At 41.7% G+C, this 26458-nt stretch overlaps 1 protein-coding gene and 1 pseudogene across 1 annotated transcript; both read right to left on the bottom strand.

Annotated features, from left to right (window-relative positions):
* Positions 1 to 273: 273 nt before the first annotated feature.
* Positions 274 to 6983, bottom strand: LOC114570269 (interferon a3-like). Its single transcript, XM_028600512.1, has 5 exons — positions 6740 to 6983; positions 1565 to 1636; positions 1210 to 1362; positions 1035 to 1106; positions 274 to 369 (listed from the first exon to the last, which is right to left on the bottom strand). Exons 1-5 carry the CDS (start codon positions 6929 to 6931, stop codon positions 274 to 276), a joined length of 585 nt encoding a protein of 194 aa, XP_028456313.1. The 5' UTR covers positions 6932 to 6983.
* A 1755-nt stretch (positions 6984 to 8738) lies between these two features.
* LOC114570268 (interferon a3-like) lies at positions 8739 to 25875 on the bottom strand (annotated as a pseudogene).
* Positions 25876 to 26458: the final 583 nt, after the last annotated feature.

Below are 26458 nucleotides of genomic sequence, written 5' to 3'. Positions count from 1 at the left end.
AAATCAGAAGTGCCGGTACTCAGTAAGGCTGGTTACTGGAACATTTCAGACACTGTGTGTACCGTTAACAAACACAAAATACTATTGAGCTGTATGAAAGTTCTTTATTATCAGTTATCAAAATGTTTTCAAGTAAAATCACAATTAGAGTCTGTACATACAAAAATACATATATGGGTTCATAAATAGAAACATGATAAATAAATAAATAAAATAATAAATAAATGGTAAGAGTATCAGCGTTCATGTTGTCAGGTCAGGTGCACCGTGGAGTCAATGCTTCTTCATTCCGTTCACCAGCAGGTTCAGCTGGTGCAGGTGCTGGTCAGTCACCTTCCGGATCATCTCCCAGGATGCACTGCTGCCTCCCTGAAAACACATTACAGTTTAACATTTCATGGAGCTGACTCTGTGATCCAAAGAGAAGTCCAATAAGTGATTCAACATGAAGCTACAAACTCAGAACGGAGAAGTTCATCAGCTTCAAATAAGACTAACTACCAAGAGACACATGCTACTACCTCCAGTCAGTACTGCAGTACTTGTTCTCACAGTGCTACTACTACCTCCAGTCAGTAGTTGTTGTCACAGTGCTACTACCTCCAGTCAGTACTGCAGTACTTGTTCTCACAGTGCTACTACTACCTCCAGTCAGTAGTTGTTGTCACAGTGCTACTATCTCCAGTCAGTACTTGTTCTCACAGTGCTACTACTACCTCCAGTCAGTAGTTGTTGTGACAGTGCTACTACCTCCAGTCAGTACTTGTTGTCACAGTGCTACTATCTCCAGTCAGTACTTGTTGTCACAGTGCTACTACCTCCAGTCAGTACTTGTTGTCACAGTGCTACTACCTCCAGTCAGTACTTGTTGTCACAGTGCTACTACCTCCAGTCAGTAGTTGTCACAGTGCTACTACCTCCAGTCAGTACTTGTTGTCACAGTGCTACTACCTCCAATCAGTACTTGTTGTCACAGTGCTACTACCTCCAGTCTGCTACTACCTCCAGTCAGTACTTCCAGTACTTTTTCTCACCGTGTGGAGCCGTTTCTCCAGTCCCCGGTAGTATTTCCTCAGTCGGCTGTCTGCTCTCCTCTCTGTTGAAAGCTGCAGACACAAACCCAGCTCCCATTACTTTCTGACATTAGGTTGGAGAGTCTGAAAGTCTCTGATAGTATCAGTGTAGTTAGAAGAAGGTGTCTCTACTCACACAGCTGCTGATCCCTTCTCTCTGTCTCTCCAGCGTCATCAGGAAACGGTCCGTCCTGTCTGTATCCCAGGCAACGGAGGAGAGGTCGTTATGGAGATAGAGACCTTCAATCAGCTCCAGACTGTCTCTGATGAAAACCAGCTGGGACTCCACCTGGAGACAGACAGAGAGACAAACAGGTCAGACAAAGAGACAGACAGGCATAGAGACAGACAGGTCAGACAGAGAGAAAGACAGGCAGAGAGACAGACAGGTCAGACAGGCAGGCAGACAGACAGACAGACAGACAGACAGACGGAGACATAGACATGTCACGCAGACAGACAGACAGATAGACAGAGAGACAGGTAGTTACCGTGTTGTTTTTAATATGGCTGTAGAACTTGTAGGGAAAGTAAGGTTGGCTGTTGTTAGAAAACTCAGTGCCCTGAAACAGAAAGACAACATGTCACTTCACGCTCCGCATCTTCACACTTTATTTATTCATTCAGACCTTCTACTGACCATGTACTGACCATCTACAGACCATCTACTGACCATCTACTGACCATCTACAGACCATCTATAGACCATCTACAGACCATCTACAGAACATCTACAGACCATCTACTGACCATCTACAGACCATCTACTGACCATCTATAGACCATCTACAGACCATCTACAGACCATCTACTGACCATCTACTGACCATCTACTGACCATCTACTGACCATCTACTGACCATCTACAGACCATCTACTGACCATCTACAGACCATCCACGGAACATCTATGGACCATCTACTGACAATCTACAGACCATCTACAGACCATCTACACAACGGGAGGGAGAATGGCGCTGCCTTGCAGTGGCGACATACAGCAGTAGCCGCGTGTGTTTGTATTTGTCTAATGTCTTTCGTATCTTGTTTGTCATGTTTGAACTAGCTGCAGGAATTCAAGAGTAATAGTTAAGAGTAACCCAATATTCTGGAATTAATATGGATCTGTTCAACACGGTGCTCATGAGTATGTTTACTCTTGGGATTGTTGTGAACCAACGAACCAACTCGCCTCACAGACTGCAGTACAGTCGGGACTTTCTCATCCAATGTAACAATTCCGCCCCGTGGACCCTTCGCGATGAAATTCCACCAGAAATTCGCAGGTGCGGATCTGCTTGTCTCGATCGACAAACAATGCTGGGGGTGACGATCCGTGGCCGAGGCAGTGGAGCATGTGGAAGGCGGCGTGGGCCTGCCGTCGGATTGCGGGAGACAACAGCAGGTCGGGTGAGGAAGCGTGGCCGGAGGGGAGGAGTGAGACGGAGGCTAGGCAGAGCTGGATTGCGCCGCCTGCCACTTCCCTCTGTCATCCTTGGAAACGTGCAATCATTACGGAAAAAAGTGGATGAACAGCAGGCAAATGTTAAATTCATACCAGAGTATAACAATGACTGTGTTATAGCTTTGACTGAGACTTGGTTAAAAGAATATGACTTGGGCCAGGATCTTGAAATCGATGGCTTTGGTCAGCCCATTCGGTTAGACAGAGACACACAGCTGACTGGAAAAGCACAAAGAGGGGGCGTGTGTCTATACGTCAACTCATGCTGGTGCAAGACTATTGTAGAGAGGGAATCTATCTGCAGCCCACATGTCTCACTGCGTCCATTTTATTTGCCACGAGAAATTCCCCAACTTTTCATTCCATTGGTATATATCCACCCAAGAGCCAACTCAGCAGATGCTGCAGCTGAAATTACCAAACTTGTTCACCGTTTACAAAGCATTTCCCCCGATGCTCCGCATTTTATACTTGGTGATTTTAATACGTGTAGTCTTAAGAAATACCTGGGGCATTTTTATCAATATGTAAACTGTCCTACCAGACATGGCAAGATTTTAGATCTGTGCTACGGTACTATTAAAGATGCCTACAAATCTTACGCAATGTCACCCCTGGGGTCTTCTGACCATAGCTGCATCTTTCTGGCCCCGGTTTATCAATCAACCCTTAAGAGAGGCAAAGTTGAGCGTAAAGAGGTCTCTGTATGGACAGATGATGCCATCAAAGAATTGAGTGGCTGCTTTCATAGTACCGACTGGGATGTTTTTAAGGACACATGCACCGATATAGACAAACTAACTTTCACTGTGTCAAGCTACATCACATTTTGTGAGCAAATGATTATTCCCACAAAGATGATCACATTATACCCCAATAATAAACCCTGGGTGAGTGGATCACTTAAGCACGTTCTTAATAAGAAAAAAATAATTTCCAACAGAATGACATGCACCAAAAAAAAGAGATTCAAATGATGGTGAAGAAGGAAATAAAATTGGCCAAAATCCAGTTTAAGGATAATGTGGAAGATCAGCTGAAGAATGGAAATGCCTACTGTGCTTGGAGGGGGATTAAGGCTATGGTGGGAATGAGTGAGAAGAAAAAAGGGGGGGTCACATCTGACAAACCTGCCACTGTCTTGGTGGATGAATTGAATCAGTTTTATTCAAGATTTGACTCCCATGATTTTAATGATGATTTGGTTGAATTTAGAACTGGGTTTGAGGGAAGTCAAATTTTGATTGATGAGACTGATGTTTGGAAGACTCTTGAGCAGACGAGCATAAGGAAGAACCAGGGGCCTGACCACATCAGCGGCCGATTGCTTAAAAATTGTGCTCTGTTCTTGAGCAGTATTTTTACATTTATTTTCCAACTTTCGCTATCACAAAGGAAAGTCCCAGGGTTATGGAAAGAATCAGTTGTGGTTCCAGTGGCAAAAGTCCCATTTCCAAAGGTGCTGAATGACTATTGCCCCGTGGCTCTCACCTCTTTGGTGATGAAGGGTTTTGAGCTTATTGTAAAGAGGAGTTTACTTTTCATGACTCAGGGCATGATTGATCCACTCCAATTTGCATATTTATCAAGCAAGGGGGTTGAGGATGCCACAGCAACACTGCTGGACTTTGTTACTGGACATTTAGAGGGCAAGAAGACACATGCACGTTTGTGTTTTGTTGACTTCTCATCAGCGTTCAACTGTATGCAGCCCCATATTCTTGCTCATAGATTATTGCAATTTCCTGATATTGACTTTGGTACCATATGCTGGCTGGTTGATTTCCTAACTATGAGATCACAGAGAACCCGGGTAAATAATATTTTATCTAAGGCCCTTATGTGCTCAACAGGGTCACCTCAGGGGTGTGTTCTGTCACCACTTCTGTTTGTGCTCTACACCAATGACTGTCAGAGTATGTTTGAATCAAGGCATATTATCAAGTATGCTGATGATTCTGTGATAATTAGTCTTCTGCAGGATCACGAGGCGGGACATGGTCCAGTTTTGGACACTTATGGTGTCAGGACTCATATCTACAACTCAACGTCTCTAAAACCAAAGAGATGTGTATTGACTTTCGTCGAAATCCTTCCACCACTGCTTTAACTTTGATTAATGGCACAGCGGTAGATGTGGTAAACCAATATAAGTACTTGGGCACCATTTTAGATAATAAATTGAATTTTGAGACTAATACTGACTATATATGACTATAAAAAGCCAATCAGAGATTGTTTTTTTTTAAGAAAGCTGAAGGGATTTAATGTTAACAGATCACTTCTGACAACTTTTTACTCATCTTTTGTTGAGTCAATCTTAACCTTCACCATGATCTGCTGGTTTGGCAATTTGAGTGTAACCAACAAGAACAGACTGGGAAAAATTGTAAATATATCTCGGAAAATAATTGGCACTGACGTCAACAGCATTAGGTCTGTGTATGAGGCCAGAGCTACACAGAGGGCAATGGCCATTTTGGCTAACACTACTCACCCATTACACTCTGAGTTTTGCCTCCTACCATCTGGAAGGAGGTATCCCTTCCGAAAACATGCCCGTTCTAATAGATACCTGAGATCATTTGTACCATCAGCTGTTGGGTTTCTCAATTAACTATAGGTCACTTGCCATTTTACAGCATATACTTGTCATCGTTTAAGTGTAGTGTACATGTGTATTTATGTTTTTATTTTACTATTTCAGGTTTTATGTGTTTTTTGTGTTAATGTTTATGTGTTGGCTACATGTTGTGAACCAAATTGCCCCTCGGGGACATTAAAGACATTTCAACTTCAACTTCAACTTCAACAACATCTACAGACCATCTACACAACATCTACAGACCCTCTATGGAACTTCTACAGACCATCTACAGACCATCTACAGAACATCTACAGAACTTCTACAGACCATCTACTGACCATCTACAGAACATCTACAGAACTTCTACAGACCATCTACTGACCATCTACACAACATCTACAGACCATCTACAGAACATCTACAGAACTTCTACAGACCATCTACAGAACTTCTACAGACCATCTACAGAACATCTACAGAACTTCTACAGAACTTCTACAGACCATCTACAGAACATCTACAGAACTTCTACAGAACTTCTACAGACCATCTACTGACCATCTACACACCATCTACTGACCATCTACAGAACATCTACAGACCATCTACAGAACATCTACAGAACTTCTACAGAACTTCTACAGACCATCTACAGAACTTCTACAGACCATCTACTGACCATCTACACAACATCTACAGAACATCTATAGAACTTCTACAGAACTTCTACAGACCATCTACTGACCACGATAGCGCAGTGATGGCAAGCAGCTTTTTGTTTAAATTCAACATGGCGGCCACCGAAGCGCAGCAACTGGTTGATGTCACCCTGATCATTGGTCTGATTGGTTGAAGGACTATCCAATTGCGCCCAGAGGCTTTTGAGCAGCGTCCGTTGGAGACGCCCCTTTGGAAATAGGCTGTGAATGAAGCTTCCCCAGACCCCCTCTCAGTTACAACTGAGAAGGGTCTGGGCTCAACCAGGCTAAAGTAACCCCTGACCAGGGCAAAAACATGTTTACATCTATATAAAGAGGAACAATACAGTGTGGGCAGTGCTAGATTTACTAAAGAAACAGTTGTAGTTTGATAAAGATCCAGCAGATGGCAGCAGATTGATTTCTACCTTTCAGAAACATGTCTTCTTAAAGAGTTCATGTCATCACTCAGACTTTGATTCTGAAACCTCGTTTTTAAATCACACTAATATATTATGTGTAAACATAAAACGTTTCTGCTTTATATTCATGGAAATATATGTGTTTGTGATTAAAATGCACTGATATATTTATGTAAGTTATTCTAAATGTAATTTCTTCTGTTGGAGTCAAGAATATGATTTTAATATGAAATAAATGCATTGGTATTGAGAGTAAACTAGACTTATTATAGTTTACTATTTACTAGTATGTCAACATGTACTCATGATATCGTACAAAAGTGTATGCACACCAAACATCCCCCCCGACCTCCATCTTATGCGGCCCACTGTGTTCTTATACAGAAGCATGTAGCTAATATCTACATAAAACTAGAAAAGACGCAAAACAAGCAACAAAAACGTCAACGCCAGTCCCAAAAGTATCAAAGGAAACGACAGAAAGTCGTTACTCACCATGAGGCGCAGCAGAGTCATTGATTTGTTGCTAAGGTGACCGTAGTGTCTGAACCAATCACAGCACAGGACCGGGGTCATGGTGGCGAGGAGGAAGATCAGCACGCCGCTCAGATTCTGCATCATGAAGAAGAAGGTGATGATGAGGATGGTTAGTAAGGCTGAAGACTTAGAGACTTTGTTCTCCAACATTCTGATTCCTTCACTATTTAAACAGCAAAGAGAAAACAGATGGGAATTTTAGAATGGGTTTTCACTCTCCCTTTCCACACACACACACACACTCACTCACACTCACACAGACACACACACACACACACACACACACATACAGACACACACAGACACACTCAGACACACACACACACATACACACACACACAGACACAGACACACACACACACACACACACACACACACACACACACACACACACACACACAGACACAGACACACATACACACAGACACACTCAGACACACAGACACACACACACACACACACACACACTCACACAGACACTCACAGTCACACACACACACACAGACACACACACACACACAAATGAATTCTGTAACTATATATTAAAGTTAAGTTTTGTGTCGTTATTGTGGGAATGTTTCTCTCCACTTTCATTTTCCAAACAGCTGCGTCAGATTACTTCCTGCACGGCTCTTTCAAAATAAAAGCTGACAATTTGTCTCTGAATGAATATGTCATTATTATGAATGTAAATGATTTAGATTGAAATGTAAATAAATATGGACACATACATATGGTTTCATATAAAAAAACAGTAGGACATTTGTTTTATAAAGTAGATTTGATTAAAAGTGAAACTCTTCTGCTTTTATTTTGAAGGGAAAGGGTGACATCACTGTTTTCAGATTCACAGTGTGTGTCACAGTCAATGGTCACAGTGTGTGTCCAAAGTGCAATATCGTAGAGGGGTTACAATAATGGTCCTTGAATTGTATGACTGTAACATTTTTTCTGCCTATTCTTTTCCTAATGTTTTGCGTCCAAGTCACGTGACTTTCAAGATTCCGGCCGTGAGAACAAAAAAGATGGCTGACATTTCTCTGATTTTTAGTGAAAAAAATCAATATTTTGAGTTAGTTTCTGCATCAAAATGCAGTTCATTACATTTCTATCAAGAAATATATATTTTATTTTCATAATATGGACTCAGTGAATGTACATAATCACTCGCTTGCTTGTTGTTGCGAAGATTTTTCAGCTATCGCCAGAATAATTTGGTTGCTATGGACGCTGCTATGGCCTAGCATAGCTGTGGCCCAAGATTCCACATAGGACTCCTCCGTCTGACGGATCAAACCCTCGGCCACTACACGCGTTGCGTCTGAGGTTGATTTGCTGATCAACACATTATTCCGTGGCAGCGGGAGAAACTAATGTTGACAAAGTGACCAGTTACGATCGGATGTTTGTCTGCTGTGTTCATCTTGGAAATCTACCGGATCCTCTGTGCATTTAACTTCCTGTGTGGTGCGATCTCATTGATGGGTTTTGACATGTCATGGCCCCACGAAGAAGATGAAGAAGAAGAAGAAGAAGAAGAAGAAGAAGAAGAAGAAGAAGAAGAAGAAGAAAGAAACAAGGGAAAAGAAGCAGGCAAAGGTAAACAAGGAGGAAAAGGAAACATGGAAAAATAACTTGACCAAGCTGAAGAAATGAATCACCTTGACCCCGAAGATGCCATATTCCTGGTTGATGCATTCCTGGATTAGTGCAAGGTAAATAACCTTATCTCAGTGGTGGAAAAAGCATACTAATTACATGCTAATCACAAGGTCTAAGACCATAATAGAATCTGAGGTATAGCAGGGAAGAAATATTAAGGTGTTAAACTGAAAACACTCCAAACAAAGTGCATCTATACAGTACCTGGTTCAATGTCCTTATTCAAATGCAAGCTCTAGTGCTGAGCTTGTTACGATTAGGACAACACTGACCCAAATGCAGAGCTCAGCAACAGTTACTTTATTAGGAAAAGTGGGGAATTGAATGGGGAAGTGGGAAGGTGGATGCCAGGGAAGAAAGCGTAGGCGCGGAGGGAACGGGGACCAGAGAGGGAGCTCCGAGGGCACGGGGAAACCAAGGCTGACAAATCCATAGGTGAAGCACTGAAGCGGGGCTGAGGCAGGCTGGAGCAGGGAACCGCGGGGGAGGGACTGGATGGAGAAGCCAGCTGACCGGAGGCAGAGTGACCGAGAAGGTAGCGACTGGAAGGAGAAAACAGAAAACGTATTACAAAGGGTGCAGACAGGAAAACATAATTCGCAGGAGCTTGTGTCTTGTGTCTTGTGTCTTGTGTCATGTGTCATGTGTCATGTGTCATGTGTCACCGAGGAGACAGGAGCAACAATCAAGCAAAGATGGTGAGTCAATCCGGGGTTGATATACTGGGCTTGATTGTAATTGATGACCGCCCGGCAGGTGTGTATGGCGGGAGGAGTGGTAATGAGGAGGCGAGCGGTGTGGGCAATCAGCTGGTTGGCACAGGCAGGAGGGAAGGGGGGAACACAGAGAGAGACAGAGAGACAGAGCCAACACAAACTGACCGCAAAATATAAGAGGGAAAAAGAAAAAAACGAAACTCACAGCCAGCCGGACTCCAACCATCACAGAGCTGAGTTCACATGTTAGAGCCAGGGAGAGTTTCATTCAATATTCTGTCAAAACGTTTCACTTTCTTTTCTTTTTTTTTTATGTAGAAAGTGTTTTCTAGATCTGTCAGTACAATACAGGACCAATAGAAAACCATTAGACCCAACCATTAGACTGAATCTTTCCAATGTAATATTATAACATTGGTTTTATGATGAGATGTTTTTAGGTGGCGATAACCTAGGTGGGTGGTAGTTTATTCTGTGGCTCAATTGTTTATTCAGGTTTATCAGCATGGACACAGAAAAGGAGGGTAAAAAAAATCGAAAAAGCTGTGTGTTTGGCTTGATGAGGACAACCTCTGCCAAAACGATGTAGAGCTGGGGAGAAACGAGCAAGATTCAGCCACTGGTTGGTTCTTTGTTTGTTTCTTCATCAGTAGTTGCATTCATTATTCATTGAGCAAGTTCTAAATGGATATTCATATTTTTGCAGTTTCTTTAGCAAGTGTAACACCCTCCTGTGCTCCGTCTACCAACACAACTGAAGACACTGTGACCATCGAAAATGTTGGTTCTTTTTCCCTTAATACTTGTTTCCTCATTTGTTATGTTGTAATTGCCCAGATTTACCATTGCCTTCTTCAGAGTTTGAACTATACCCTGGCCTTCGGGGGGGCCCTTATTATTATTTATTTTTTGACGGAGTGGGGGAGGGTTGTGCGCTTGCGACTTACAATGACTTACAAAGATACATAACAGCTACAAGTGTATGCACTATACAGGATGGACCCTATTATACTTTATCAACAGGAATAGATAGGTCAAACAGCCAGCCACAAATAGTCTATCAACTAAGTATCAGGCTGTCTTTGAGATTTCACATGAACAATGGTTAAAGTTACTCAGGATACTGAAGAATACCAGAATTTCTCTGTTCATTGAAGCGACACACCCCAAGCTTTCATCCTTACCAAACAGCCATGTATATGGGCTCTTCCAGTCTCTCCACTGCTGGCTGGTCCAATTTAACGGGAGAGAGGAGCAAGATGGGTTAGGATGGTGACCGGCCTCTGACGAGCTGTTACCACCACTATCTTCACCCAGAGAGGACTACTAGGATTATTTCATCAGCTTCTTCTTGCGTTGTCACCCCGGTGGGAGGTGTGCTAACAGGACTTGCAGCAGGTGAATCGGTCGTGCTATTAATGTGACCACTACACAATTTCTTAGTAAAACCAAAACTAATTAAACTGCCTTGTTTTCTTTTTGCCATGGCTATATGATGCTTACTGCAGAATGGATTTTAAGGACTTTGCGCACCAATTAGTGGCCTCCAACGTTTATAGTTTTCCTACGAATCTTTGAGTTAACATGTTTGCACCACAGCGCCGCCACGCCTTGATGCACATGACAAGAATAGCATGTATAGTATAGTATATAGCATGTATAGTTATCTTTATTGAAGTGAAATAGGTTTAAATTGCCGTCATGCATGAATGAATGATATTTTTGCAATTTTACACATAATAATCCACTGAAATTGCACGTCAAAGTGACACATTGTAAATATTTTTAGAGACGCCCCAAAATTTCACAAATCACGTTTTCAAGGGAGCCCATGTCTTATTAAGGGGAGCCGAGCTCTGGCCTTGTTCCCTTTTCATTTTCAGACTCCCTCATTCAAGATGTCTGAGGCCTCTTGGGAAGTGGTGCTGAACAACCTCTCCCTTCACACTGGAGGAACAGGCAAACTTCCTCTCTGGAGAAATGGACAGTGATGAGTACCTTCATGGTGAACAATATGTTGTCATCTGAGAAGCCCAAGGAGGGGGTTTGCCATCATTGTGGACACAAGGCTGCAGTACTGATGTGTAGGGACTGTTTACCGCGATCACTCTACTGCACAGCTTGACCTTTCCACACATGAGGCCCTGGTGCTTCATAACAGAGCATCTATGGTGGAGGGGTTCTTCAGACACCTGCCACCATCCACTTTTGTTCAGCAGCATGAGGGAGGGAAATTCTCCTATCATGAAAAAGGTAGTTTTTAAATCTCTTTAAGGTTATATAGGCTGTTTTACATTTTACACAAACCCTGGTTTACTCCAACAAACAATGCTGGATGAAGTTTTGTTTGATAGAAACAACAGACCTTGTACATGGTGGACTTGTTCACCACGTATTAGGATCTAAAAATCACTGCCCCAGGATGTCAAGACAAGCTTTTGTCAGCATGCTTGAGAGTCAATTCAATTCAATTCAATTTTATTTATAGTATCAAATCATAACAAGAGTTATCTCGAGACACTTTACAGATAGAGTAGGTCTAGACCACACTCTATAATTTACAAAGCCCCAACAATTCCAGCAATTACAGTAATTCCCTCAAGAGCAAGCAGTGCGACAGTGGCGAGGAAAAACTCCCTCTTGGGAAGAAACCTGGGACAGACCCAGACTCTTGGTAGGCGGTGTCTGACGGGCCGGTTGGGGATATGATGAACAGTAATAGTGATAATAGTCAAATTATTAATGGAACAAGCAGAACATGGATGGACATAGCAGGAAGCAGCAGGGTTCAGCAGGAAGCAGCATGACATTGCAGGGCACCGCTGAGCTCAGCAGGGAGTGCAGCAGGACCACGGCGACAGCTGGAACCAGGATCTTGGTGCCAACGTTCTCCAAGGAAATACGCTGGAGGAAAAAACATAAGGACTCCGGGGAGTAAACTCCCCAGAAGCTAGGATTAGTAACAAGCATTTCTGGGACGGGATGCACACAAATGGTAATAGAAAGGAAGAGGAGAGAGCAGCTCAGTGTGTCAAAGGAAGGAAGTCCCCCGGCAATCTAGAACTATAACGTAACTAAGACATACAGGACATAAGGAGAGGTAGCCTGTTTGGGCTTTGAACTCTCCCCTGCCGGATCGGGCTTTGCTGGCCTGCCTCCCTCTACTTTTGTTATATATTATTAATCTAACAATTATGAAGAGAAGCAGGTGGGCCAGTTAGGTGGACACTGCAACTCCTCACTCCCTAACTATAAGCTTTATCAAATAGGAGTTTTAAGTTCATTCTTGAATGAGGTGACAGTTTCTGCCATTCAAACCCAAACTGGGAGCTGGTTCCATAGGAGAGGAGCCTGATAACTGAAGGCTCTGGCTCCCATTCTACTTTTAGAGAGTCTAGGTACCACCAGTAACTCTGCATTCTGGGAGCGCAGTGCTCTAGTGGGACAATAATGTACTAGGAGCTCTTCTAAATATGATGGTGCTTGAGAAGGATTTTAAAATCAATCCTGTATTTTACAGGAAGCCAATGCAGAGAAGCTATTACAGGAGAAATATGATCTCTTTTCTTAGTTCTTGTGAGAACACGCGCTGCAGCATTCTGGATCAGCTGGAGAGTCTTAAGGGATTTATTTGAGCAACCTGACAGTAGGGAATTACAATAGTCCAGCCTGGAAGTAATGAATGCATGGACTAGTTTTTCAGCATCGTTTTGAGACAGGATATTCCTAATTTTGGCAATGTTACGAAGATGAAAAAAGGCTGTTCTTGAGGTTTGTTTTAGATGGGCGTTAAAGGATATATCCTGATCAAAAATAACTCCTAGATTTCTGACAGTAATGCTGGAGGCCAGGGCAATACCATCCAGAGTAGCTATATCTTTAGATAACGAGGTTCGGAGGTGTTTCGGGCCCAGCACAATAACTTCAGTTTTGTTACAGTTTAACATCAGAAAATTATAGGTCATCCAGAATTTTATATCTTTAATGCACGCTTGAAGTTTAGCTAGCTGACTGGTTTCGTCTGGTTTGACTGACAAGTATAATTGGGTGTCATCCGCATAACAATGAAAGTTAATTGAGTGTTTCATAATAATATTACCAAGAGGAAGCATATATAAGGAGAATAGAATTGGTCCAAGCACTGAGCCTTGTGGGACACCATAGTTAACTTTAGCGTACTTGGAGGATTCATCATTAACATTAACAAATTGAGATCGATCAGAGAAATAGGATTTAAACCAGCTTAGAGCAAATCCTTTAATGCCAACTAAATGGTCAATAGTGTTGAATGCAGCACTAAGATCTAGTAAAACAAGAATGGAGACAAGTCCTTTGTCTGCAGCAGTTAGAAGGTCGTTAGTAATTTTCACCAGTGCCATCTCTGTGCTATGGTGCTTTCTAAATCCTGATTGAAAGTCATCAAATAAACTATTGCTATGTAGAAAATCACATAATTGGTTAGCGACTACCTTCTCAAGGATCTTGGAGAGAAATGAAGGTTAGATATAGGTCTATAGTTTGCTAAGACCTCAGGATCGAGGGTGGGTTTTTATCACAGCTATTTTAAATGACTGCGGTACATAACCTGTTAATAGAGACATATTGATCATATCTAGTAATGAAGTGTTAACCAAGGGTAACGCTTCTTTGATTAATCTCGTTGGGAACGATGTCTAAGAGACAGGTAGATGGCTTAGCTGAGGATATCTTTAACATTAATTGTTGAAGATCTATAGGATAGAAGCAGTCTAAGTATATGTTGGGAATAGTCGTTCTTTCTAGCGGTCCTGCGTTTAAAGGTGAACCGTTAGAAGTTGAGGGCAAAAGGTGATGAATTTTATCTCTAATTGTTATAATTTTATCGTTAAAGAAGCTCATGAAGTCATCACTACTCAGAGCTAGAGGAATAGATGGCTCAGTAGATCTGTCAGCCTGGCTACAGTGCTGAAAAGAAACCTTGGGTTGTTCTTGTTTTCTTCTATTAGTGATGAGTAATAGTCTGATCTGGCCTTTCTTAGGGCCTTCCTATAGGTTTTGAGACTGTCTTGCCAATCCAAACGAGATTCTTCCACTTTGGTGGAATGCCATTTACTTTCGAGGTTTTGCGAGATTTGTTTTAATTTGGGAGTTATACCAAGGTGCTAGTTTCCTTTGCTTCATCATCTTCTTTTTGAGGGGAGCAACAGAGTCTAAAGTCGTCCGTAGGCAAGTCGTAGCACCGTCTACAAATGTATCAATTTGAGAGGGACTGAGGTTAACATAGAGGTCCTCTGTTATGTTAAGGCATGACATAGAGTCAAATGCTGTTGGAATATCTTCCTTAAATTTAGCTATAGCACTGTCAGATAGGCATCTAGTGTTGAAGCTTTTATCTAATTTAGTATAGTCAGGTAGTAAGAATTCGAAAATAATTAAAGAATGATCTGATAATACCGAATTCTGCGGAAATATTATTAAATCCTCAATTTCAATACCATATACCAGCACAAGGTCGAGGGTGTGGTTAAAACAGTGCGTCGCCTTGTGCACACTCTGACTGAAACCGATTGAATCCAGTAATGAGTTGAAAGCAGTAGTAAGGCTATCATTGTCAACGTCCACATGGATATTAAAATCACCTACAATAAGTACTTGGTCTGATTTAAGGACTAAACATGATAAAAACTCTGAGAATTCAGATAAAAATTCAGAATACGGACCTGGAGCCCTGTAAATAACAACGAATATAATTGGCTGTAATGTTTTCCATTTTGGATGTTGAAGATTAAGAACAAGACTCTCAAACGAGTTATAATTTAGTTTAGGTTTAGGATTAATTAACAGGCTTGAATCAAAGATGGCTGCAACTCCCCCTCCTCGGCCTGAGCCTCTAGGAATTTGAGTATTAATATGACTGGGAGGAGTGGCTTCATTTAGACTAACATAGTCTTCATGGCCCAGCCAGGTTTCAGTAAGACAAAATAAATCAATGTTATTATCTGATATCAAATCGTTTACCAATAATGCTTTAGAAGACAGAGATCTAATATTTAATAGTCCACATCTAATGTTCCTATTTTGTTCTATCGTTGCAGTCGTTTTAATTCTAATTAGGTTGTTAAGTATAGCGCATCTTTTGTTTACCTTTGATTTAACCGATCTGAGTCGGGGAACAGACACCGTGCTTATTAGACTATGAGTGGGTGACTGCTCCAACGGAAGCACAGGGGGGCACGTAGTACTGCACCCCTGATTACTAATATCAAACTTGGGTTGTCATGGTTTATGTCTGATAAACTCGGTCAGATTTTTTGATATGAGAGCGGCTCCGTCCCAGGTGGGATGAATGCCGTCTCTCTCCATCAGACCAGGCTTTCCCCAGAACGCCCCCCAGTTATTCACATAGCCCACATCATTAGCTGGGCACCCCCCCGACAACCAGCGGTGGAAGGATGACGTACGGCTCTACATTTCATCAATGGTCAGGTTTGGCAGGGGTCCAGAGAAAACTACTGAGTCCGACATTGTCTTTGCGTATACACAAAGTGACTCAACATTAATTTTAGTGATCTCCGATTTACGACCATTACCCCCCCCCCACGTGAAGTATGATCTTACTGTATTTACGGTTCTTTTAGCCAGCAGCTTTAGATGGGTTTCTATATCGCCCACTCTTGCCCCGGGGACACATATGACTGTAGCCGCCGGCTTCACATATCGCAGTATAGAGCTGCCAATAACCAGAATTGGCTTCTCAGCGGGTGTATCACTGAGTAGGGAGAAACTGTTAGAGAGGGAAGACGCCCGGTTTAGAGCGACCGTTTAGGTCTAGATCGTCCATCATGTGCCACGCTTCCTGGTCGCCAGATCTAACGCCACGCTTCCCACGCTCTAACGCCACGCTTCCTGACGCCACGCTTCCTCCCTGACGCTACGCTTCCCTCTGACGCTACGCTTCCCTCTGACGCTACGCTTCCCTCTAACGCTACGCTTCCCTCGGACAGTCACCCACTCGCCCGGCTGCTCGGGGTCTGACGGGGGACAGCTAGCAGAAGCTGCAGAAGCTACAGAAGCTACAGTATGGTGGCCCGCATTAACTACATGGCGCTGGCTAGCTACGGAAGCATACGATTCTGATTCCATGGTGCGGAGCCGTTTAGCCGAGGAGTAGCTAAACATTTGACACACAGAGCAAGAGAGAGCAGGAGAGGGAGAGGAATTAGCATTGCTAATGGCTAAGCTCAAAGTAGCTAACAGCATTTTAACAACTGTAAGATCAGCGAGTCAGTCGCTGTAAGGGAAGCGAAGTATAAGTGCTTGAGTAGAGTAATTGTAATTAAAATGCAATCCAGGCAAATAGCCGCTAATTTAAACAATAAAGCAGAGTTGAGTAAGTTTTTGCTGGAGCAGCAAACTAGCGTTTGAAACACGGGAACACCGGAAGCCACTGTTCATCATATCCCCAACCGGCCCGTCAGACACCACCTACCAAGAGCCTGGGTCTGTCCCAGGTTTCTTCCCAAGAGGGAGTTTTTCCTCGCCACTGTCGCACTGCTTGCTCTTGAGGGAAATACTGTAATTGTTGGAATTGTTGGGGCTTTGTAAATTATAGAGTGTGGTCTAGACCTACTTTATCTGTAAAGTGTCTCGAGATAACTCTTGTTATGATTTGATACTATAAATAAAATTGAATTGAATTGAATTGAATTGAATTGGAAGTGACAACACCGGAAGTGACAATACGCTTACCGTACACGTCAGCACGTCAGTCAGTCAGACTTCACATCTAGAAGTGCATATGGCTAGGCCTACATTTCATTCAGTCGAACAAAACTCTTCGGGCGAGTGAGTGGATTCATCATTTAAGTGATCTTGTTTGGATCACCTTTTAAATAACTGATTCATTGTTAGGACTTGTGCATACAATCCCCAAAGTTTCAGCACACATTTCTTGACAGAGTCCTTTTTTCGTCATGACCATGGTCTGAAGCCAACCTTCGAAACACTTACATACTGTTACTTACAGACATGCTAACTATCCAGGCAAGTGGCTGGAACAAGCGAAAGGTAGAAAACCTTGACCGGACACTGGCCAAAAGATACATCAAGGTACTAACTAGGCAAATATGTATCATAACATTTTTGTTTTCAAATGGTGTGTCAGCATTTGATAACACAGATATTTCTTTCAGACAGACTGTACAAAGGATTACAGAGGCAACAAAGGCCCTGAAGAAACTCACCGCTGAGTTATGTCTACAGCAAGACACAGTCCAGCAGTGGGTGTCTGATGTTCAGCAGTGAACCTCAGTACTTAAGAATTAGTAGGTAGGTAAAAAGGTAAAACTTATTTGATGGCATATTTTAAAGAATCATTTGGTTCTGCTCTTGTACAGGGGATCTGAAAAGAGGCTGATTGTAAACTGAGATGGGCATTAATTAATTTGTTTGTTGTCATCCAAAGGAGCAACAATCCAAAAGGACCTGCAGAGGACAATCGAGGGGCTATATTTGGGCATCAAACAGTGAACATTTCAGCTGTATCGTCAGTCTGGTGAGATTATACTATGTATAATTCACTACTGATTTATACATAGTAAAAATAGCAAAGCCATTTATAAAAAAAAAATGATATGAAACTTGTGATGCAAAAATGATCACACAGCATCTGTCACAATAATCATAACACTTACATGCATATTGTGAAGCCTTATTTTGTATGGTGCTTTTGTGTAGTCATCGTGTGAGTGCACACTCATTTTGTGTTTTTCATTGTAGGTGGGAATAAGCGAAGGCATCAACTGAGAAGAAAGATTGCTGTTGAGAAGAAAGCCTTGGAAGTTGACATCATTGGGCCTCATTCACCAATATCTTCCTAAGTTTTCTCTTAAACATGTTCTTAAGAAGGTTCCTAAGAAAAGTCTACGTCTGATTCATGACGTGTTCTTAAACAGCAGAATTGTTGCACCTGTGTTCTTAGGATTGATGAATCCCACGTCTTCCTAACTGAAAGCGCATGCCAGTTGTTCCTAATTAGCATAAGAAAACGCCCCGCAAATTCCCATATAAGGACATGACACTTCCTGTTCACCTCCTGGGAGACAGGTTGTCAGAGATTGTCGGAGCCGCGGTGGAGGAAGTACTGAATCTCAGTACTTAAATAAAAGTACAAATAACCAGAGATATATTTACTTTAGTAAAAGTAGAAGATGTCCACTACTACAAACAAGGCCTGGCTTTTAAAAAAAGTTCCTATCCTAACCAGCATAAAACGGAAATATGTTGTTAGAATCGGAATGTGGTTGGTTTTATTCATGGATGTATTTTATTTTCTTTAACCGTGCAAGTAAGCAAATAAAGTGTGTGAAGCATCGGACATGGGGAGATGTGAAGAGGTCCAGCCAAATAAATAAGATATGAACGCGTCTTACGCAGCCTGGCGGAGGAGTAAATGACGCTGTGGAGAGAAATAGATATAGCAACTTTGATTTAAAAACGGGAATAATAAAAACAAACGTTTTCATTTTCACTTTTACCGGAGGCTGTATTACCGAGGGTCACCGGCGCTGCGCCCGGGCTTTGCAGCACCGGAGCCGGCTTGGATCAGCGGTGCCCCATATATACAGTATCTACGGCAACCCATATATACAGTATCTACGGCAACCCATATATACAGTATCTACGGCAACCCATATATACAGTATCTACGGCAACCCATATATACAGTATCTACGGCAACAAAACTTTACTGGTGAGACAAACGTGTGACGGTCAGGAAGACGTTTTGGCGGGGGAAACTGATCAGAAAATGTAACGGAACATTGTAGAAATGTAGTGGAGTAGAAAGTATAGATAATTGCTGCAAAATGTAACAAAGTAAAAGTCAAAAGTAGGCTATGCACTATTGAGTCTACTTAAGTAAAGTATAGATACATGAAAAATGTACTTAAGTACAGTTACGAAGAATTTGTACTTTGTTACATTCTACCATTGCATTTTGGCCCTATAAATAGTGATGAATCACCAAATAACGCAGGATTTAATCAGTTTAATTGCTGATGTAAATTGCAGTTAGTGTTTTTTTTGCATAATATGATTTCTTTTTCAACAAATGATCAGAAATACATTACAGTACAATACTATCATTGTAAGCGACTGTACAATGAAATAAAATGCAGTAACCAATCATTTGGAGCAAATTGTCATCACTCAAATGTGCGTAAGAGTGCTTTTCAGTGTTCGTAGATTCTGTTCTTAGCTAAGAACAAATCCAAGTTAAGAAAACAGTGAATGCCAGAATCTTCGTAAAAAGTTCGTAAGAAGGGTTTAAGAACACATTTCTTCGTAAGAACGGTTGGTGAATGAGGCCCGATGACCACAATGCTGGGGGAAGTTGAAAAACTGCCTCCTCCCAATGAACTCCTGGGGCCTCATAAAACGGTGCGTGGATTCTATTCTGAAAGATTTTGTGCGCAAAAACAATATTCTGATTTATAACACCTTGCGGCATACACCGGTACGCACTCTTCTCCTTATAAATACGGACATGCGTTACCTTATGCGGTCCTGCACGAGCCTCACGCTCCTCCCAAGGTCGTCCCATATTGGTCCTAATAAGGTCCATGTTAATCAATCAATGAATATTCCAGCCTTGAAAGGAGCCCTTGATCACCAATCACAAAACGGAAAAATGGGGAAAAAACCTGATTCAGTGATTGTGAGATCAAGGTGCTCCTAACAGAGGTAGAACATCCAAACTAAATCCTGTTTGGAAGTCTTAACCCTTGTGTGGTGTTCATATTTTTGTTACACAAACTTAATAATGTAATGTAACAGTGAGATCACATTTATGATCATATGATCATTTTTGTTTTTTGTGCCAAAACAAGGAAATTCAATTATTAAAAAGGTAAAAAATAGAAACAATATTTTTGATCATTATTGGTGGTTATTTCTTAGAACTTAATCAAAACAGGTGAAAGTGCTTGAAATATAACAATGTGGTAACTTTGTGTGGGAATAGCAGATGCATAAAGACAACATTCCCACACACTGACACCTACAATCAGACACGACCACATAAAGACACACAGGTTTCGTTCAAATACAGTCAGGTCCATAAATATTGGGACATCGACACAATTCTAATTTTTTTGGCTCTATACACCACCACAATGGATTTGAAATGAAACAAACCAGACGCTGGGTTTCATCCCTGGTGATGCTCTGCCAGGCCTCTACTGCAACTGTCTTCATTTCCTGCTTGTTCTTGGGGCATTTTCCCTTCAGTTTTATCTTCAGCAAGTGAAATGCATGCTCAATTGGATTCAGGTCAGGTGATTGACTTGGCCATTGCATAACATTCCACTTCTTTCCCTTAAAAAACTCTTTGGTTGCTTTCGCAGTATGCTTCGGGTCATTGTCCATCGGCACTGTGAAGCACCGTCCAATGAGTTCTGAAGCATTTGGCTGAATAGGAGCAGATAATATTGCCCGAAACACAATTCAAAATTCATCCTGCTGCTTTTGTCAGCAGTCACATCATCAATAAATACAAGAGAACCAGTTCCATTGGCAGCCATACATGCCCACGCCATGACACTACCACCACCATGCTTCACTGATGAGGTGGTATGCTTTGGATCATGAGCAGTTCCTTTCCTTCTTCATCCTCTTCTCTTCCCATCACTCAGGTACAAGTTGATCTTGGTCTCATCTGTCCATAGGATGTTGTTCCAGAACTGTGAAGGCTTTTTTAGATGTTGTTTGGCAAACTCTAATCTGGCCTTTCTGTTTTTGAGGCTCACCAATGGTTTACATCTTGTGGTGAACCCTCTGTATTCACTCTGGTGAAGTCTTCTCTTGATTGTTGACTTTGACACACATACACCTACCTCCTGGAGAGTGTTCTTGATCTGGCCAACTGTTGTGAAGGGTGTTTTCTTCACCAGGGCAAGAATTCTTTGGTTGTTTTCCGTGGTCTTCTGGTGTCTTTTGGTGTTGGTGAGCTCACCGGTGCGTTCTTTCTTTTTAAAGGTATAGTGGAGGATTTTCTTTTTCCGGGTGGATCATCAAGACTATTGGTCCTCCTTGTTGTCAATCATTCTGGTGATATGTTTACGTAAGCCGTTGTACGTGCACGTCCCTAGCTTTCAGGTGTGTGTGTGTGTGGTGAGCTGGAGCTACGGTTTCAGCCATTCATTGAAGCATTGAAGCTTTTGGGAGAATATAGTTCACACGCTGGCGTGCGCTAAAAGCACAGGTTGGGCTTCCCACTGATGCCTCAGTCGTGAAGTTTCTACTCCACAGGTAAAGTTTGGCTATTTTGTGCACACGTTTAATAGGCGTTCCCTCTCGGGAGCAGGCAGAGTGTCGCGCATGTGCATTTTTTCAAAATGTACAGAGGGCGGTTCTTTTCTAAAATTCGGGAGAATCCTCCACAATACCTTTAAGAATGTTCCAAACAGTTGATTTAGCCACACGTAATGTTTTTGCTATCTCTCTGATGGGTTTGTTTTGTTTTTTTCAGCCTAATGATGGCTTGCTTCGCTGATAGGGACAGCTCTTTGGATCTCATATTGAGAGTTGATAGCAACAGATTCCAAATGCAAATAGCACACTTGAAATAAACTCTGGACCTTTTATCTGCTCCTTGTAAATGGGATAATGAGGGAATAACACACACCTGGCCATGGAACAGCTGAGCAGCCAACTGTCCCATTACTTTTAAAAACCCTTAAAAAGTGGAAAGCACATATACAAACTGTTGTAATTCCTACACCGTTCACCTGATTTGGATGTAAATACCCTCAAATTATAGCTGAAAGTCTGCAGTTAAAGCACATTTATTTGTTTCATTTCAAATCCATTGCGGTGGTGTATAGAGCCAAATAGATTAGAATTTTGTCGATGTCCCAGTATTTATGGACCTGACTGTACATGAACTGCTGCTGTGTAGACTGGAGTTAGAGTCTGGTGACTTTCAAACTGCCAGCAGATTTAGGAGGGTTAATGTGAACAAAGCTGTGATATGAGTTCAGAGTAAAAAATGAAGTCCAAGTCATTTTCTTCCCAGTTATGGTCATCTTGTTTATTTCAGTTTCAGCAGTAAAGTCAACACACGTTTTCAGCTTCATGTTGAGTAAACGTCTGCATTTTTTTTTTATGTTTCCTGATTTCAAGTAAAACCAAACTAAATAAATAACTGAGTTTATAAAGAGATTAGATCATATTTAAAGGCCCTGCCAGCAGAGCTTAAATTAACTTTATTTATGTGAAAACATAAAAAGAAAAGCATTCATTGAACATTCAGGGCAGGGGATCATAAATATATGAAATAGATTTCACAGATCAGTAATATAACAACAATAATACCATTTTTGACTTAGAAAACAGAATAAAAAAATGAATGAACAATTAAAAATGTAATTAAAAATGTATAAAATAAACAAATAAATAGAATAAGAAATACAGTATGTTTGTCAGTTATCAAAATGTTTTCAAGTCAAATCACAATTCTGTACATACAAAAATACATATTTGGGTTCATAAATAGAAACATGATAAATAAATAAATAAAATAATAAATAAATAGAAAGAGAATCAGCGTCCATGTTGGGGGGGAGACCGTGGTGTCAATGCTTCTACGGTCTCACCATGAAGTTCACCAGCAGGTTCAGCTGGTGCAGGTGCTGGTCAGTCACCTTCCGGATCATCTCCCAGGATGCACTGCTGCCTCCCTGAAAACACATTACAGTTTAACATTTCATGGAGCTGACTCTGTGATCCAAAGAGAAGTCCAATAAGTGATTCAACATGAAGCTACAAACTCAGAACGGAGAAGTTCATCAGCTTCAAATAAGACTAACTACCAAGAGACACATGCTACTACCTCCAGTCAGTACTGCAGTACTTGTTCTCACAGTGCTACTACTACCCCCAGTCAGTAGTTGTTGTCACAGTGCTACTACCTCCAGTCAGTACTGCAGTACTTGTTCTCACAGTGCTACTACTACCTCCAGTCAGTAGTTGTTGTCACAGTGCTACTATCTCCAGTCAGTACTTGTTGTCACAGTGCTACTACCTCCAGTCAGTACTTGTTGTCACAGTGCCTCCAGTCAGTAGTTGTTGTGACAGTGCTACTATCTCCAGTCAGTACTTGTTGTCACAGTGCTACTACCTCCAGTCAGTACTTGTTGTCACAGTGCTACTACCTCCAGTCAGTACTGCAGTACTTGTTCTCACAGTGCTACTACTACCTCCAGTCAGTAGTTGTTGTCACAGTGTTGTCTACAGTGCTATCTCCAGTCAGTACTTGTTGTCACAGTGCTACTACCTCCAGTCAGTACTTGTTGTCACAGTGCTACTACCTCCAGTCAGTACTTGTTGTCACAGTGCTACTACTTCCAGTCAGTACTTGTTGTCACAGTACTACTACCTCCAGTCAGTAGTTGTTGTCACAGTGCTACTACTTCCAGTCAGTACTTGTTGTCACAGTGCTACTACCTCCAGTCAATAGTTGTTGTCACAGTACTACTACCTCCAGTCAGTAGTTGTTGTCACAGTGCTACTACTTCCAGTCAGTACTTGTTGTCACAGTACTACTACTTCCAGTCAGTAGTTGTTGTCACAGTGCTACTACTTCCAGTCAGTAGTTGTTGTCACAGTGCTACTACCTCCAGTCAGTACTTGTTGTCACAGTACTTGTAGTTGTCACAGTACTACTACCTCCAGTCAGTAGTTGTTGTCACAGTGCTACTACTTCCAGTCAGTTCCAGTCAGTAGTTGTTGTCACAGTGCAGTAGTATTTCCTCAGTAGTTGTTGTCACAGTGCTGTCTGCTCTCCTCTTGTTCTGTTGAAAGCTGCAGACCCGTAGTAAACCCTGCTCTCCTCTCTGTTGAAAGCTCCCATTACTTTCTGACATTAGGTTGGAGAGTCTGAAAGTCTCTGATAGTATCAGTGTAGTTAGAAGAAGGTGTCTCTACTCACACAGCTGCTGATCCCTTCTCTCTGTCTCTCCAGCGTCATCAGGAAACGGTCCGTCCTGTCTGTATCCCAGGCAACGGAGGAGAGGTCGTTATGGAGATAGAGACCTTCAATCAGCTCCAGACTGTCTCTGATGAAAACCAGCTGGGACTCCACCTGGAGACAGACAGAGAGACAGGTCAGAGAGACAGACAGGTCAGACAAAGAGCCAGACAGGCAGAGAGACGGACAGACAGACAGGCAGACAGAAAGGTCAGAGAGACAGGCAGAGAGATGGACAGACAGACAGGCAGAGAGACAGACAGACAGACAGGCAGACAGGCAGGCAGAGAGATACACACACACACACACACACACACAAACAATAAAATTAAATAAAAAAATCCCCTTCACAATAAAAGCCTGTTTAACAATAATGTGTATATTCTGTCCCTGTCTGTCCTGTTGTACCTTGAGGAGTACTATATATATATATATATATATATATATATATATATATATATATATATATATATATATATATGACCAGTACTGTGTATATATATACACATTACTGGTCAAAAGTTTTAGAACACCCCAATTTTTCCAGGTTTTTATTGAAATTCATGCAGTTCAATGTCACACACAAACACACAAACTGTGGCTGTGAGTCCAGACTGATCTCTGATTGGCTGTTACTGCAGTAATTGTAATAAACATGGCTGTCTGTTTCCCCCTGCTGGCTGGTTACACTCTATGCACACAGACAGAGACAGAAAGGAGCATAAACTGACCCCAATCACACCAGGACACCTTTAGCAAGGGTTTCTCCCAGGCACAGAGTTAGAGAAGGACAGACACACAGACAGACACAACAGACAAACACACAGACAGGTAGTTACCGTGTTGTTTTGTATGCGTCTGTAGAACTTGTAAGGAAAGGAAAGTGAGCTATCATGTTCATAGAGCTCAGCACCCTGAAACAGAAAGACAACGTGTTACTGTTTAATATTAATATATGATCCATCAGATATTACAGTTCAAACTCTTATCTTTATATTAATATATGTTCATCAGATATTACAGTCTCTAATCTTTATATTAATATTTGTTCCATCAAATATTACAGTCTCTACTCTTATCTTTATATTAATATTTGTTCCAATACCAACATCTTCACTCTAGCTTTAAGACAGAGATTCTTCAAACATCCAGCTCAGGGTTCAAACTAAACCTCTAATTAAACAGGATATTTATCACACCCACACACACACACACACAAACACATGCAGGCACGCACACACACACACACACACACACACACACACACACACACACACACACACACACACACACACACACACACAATCCTGTAATCACTGTAATTTCTCCAGTTGATGGGAGTAATAAGCATTTTGTCTCCTCAGTGGAGTTGTTGAACTGAACATCTTTACTCTAACATCCAGCTCAGGGTTTTAAAAGTCAAAAAAGTTGGAAAAAAGTTGGAAAAAGCATCAAAATGTGTCGTTACTCACCATGAGGCGCAGCAGAGTCATTGATTTGTTGCTAAGGTGACCGTAGTGTCTGAGCCAATCACAGCACAGGACCGGGCTGAGGGTGGCGAGGAGGAAGATCAGCACGCCGCTCAGATTCTGCATCATGAAGAAGAAGGTGATGATGAGGATGGTTAGTAAGGCTGAAGACTTAGAGACTTTGTTCTCCAACATTCTGATTCCTTCACTATTTAAACAGCAAAGAGAAAACAGATGGGAATTTTAGAATGGGTTTTCACTCTCCCTTTCACACACACACACACACACTCACTCACACTCACACAGAGACACACACACACACACACACATACAGACACACACTCACACATTATTATTATTATTTGATTACATTTTTTATTGTTATTAATGTTATTATTAATATTGTTATCTGTTTTAAAGATGAGTTATGAGACAGAAGAAGTGGGAAGTACCTTCTCTTTCACTTTCCAAACTGGCTGTTCTCACAGCCCTACAAAATAAAAGCTCATGCTTCTTCTCTTCACCAACAAAACAACAAATCTGTGTGTAACTGACCGGAAGTGATTCTGCCCCTTTGTGTGTGATTTTAAATGCAATGAAGACACAACACAGATTGTAAACTATGCAGTTGTATGCCAGAAATATTGTGCTTTTATTTTGAAGGCGGTGGACTAACAGCTCACGTCAGGCTCGTTTTCACTTTTTGGTTGTCAGGAAAACTACTGCTGATGTTGCATCACAGCATTACGTCACACCTGCTGATGTCATTCATAAAATTTCCTCTGAGAGGCAGAGCTGACACATTAATACAAACAGATAAATA

Source organism: Perca flavescens, chromosome 15 (genome assembly GCF_004354835.1).
Source record: "Perca flavescens isolate YP-PL-M2 chromosome 15, PFLA_1.0, whole genome shotgun sequence".
Classification (NCBI taxonomy): domain Eukaryota; kingdom Metazoa; phylum Chordata; class Actinopteri; order Perciformes; family Percidae; genus Perca; species Perca flavescens.
This window is presented reverse-complemented; position numbering and strand designations above follow the sequence as displayed.

Coding starts and splice junctions, on each gene's coding strand:
- LOC114570269 (XM_028600512.1), bottom strand. CDS start 6,931: ATGTTGGAGAACAAAGTCTCTAAGTCTTCAGCCTTACTAACCATCCTC. Junction 1,107..1,209: donor GAGAAGGGATCAGCAGCTGT/GTGAGTAGAGAC, acceptor TTGTGTCTGCAG/CTTTCAACAGAGAGGAGAGC. Junction 370..1,034: donor TGGAGAAACGGCTCCACACG/GTGAGAAAAAGT, acceptor ATGTGTTTTCAG/GGAGGCAGCAGTGCATCCTG.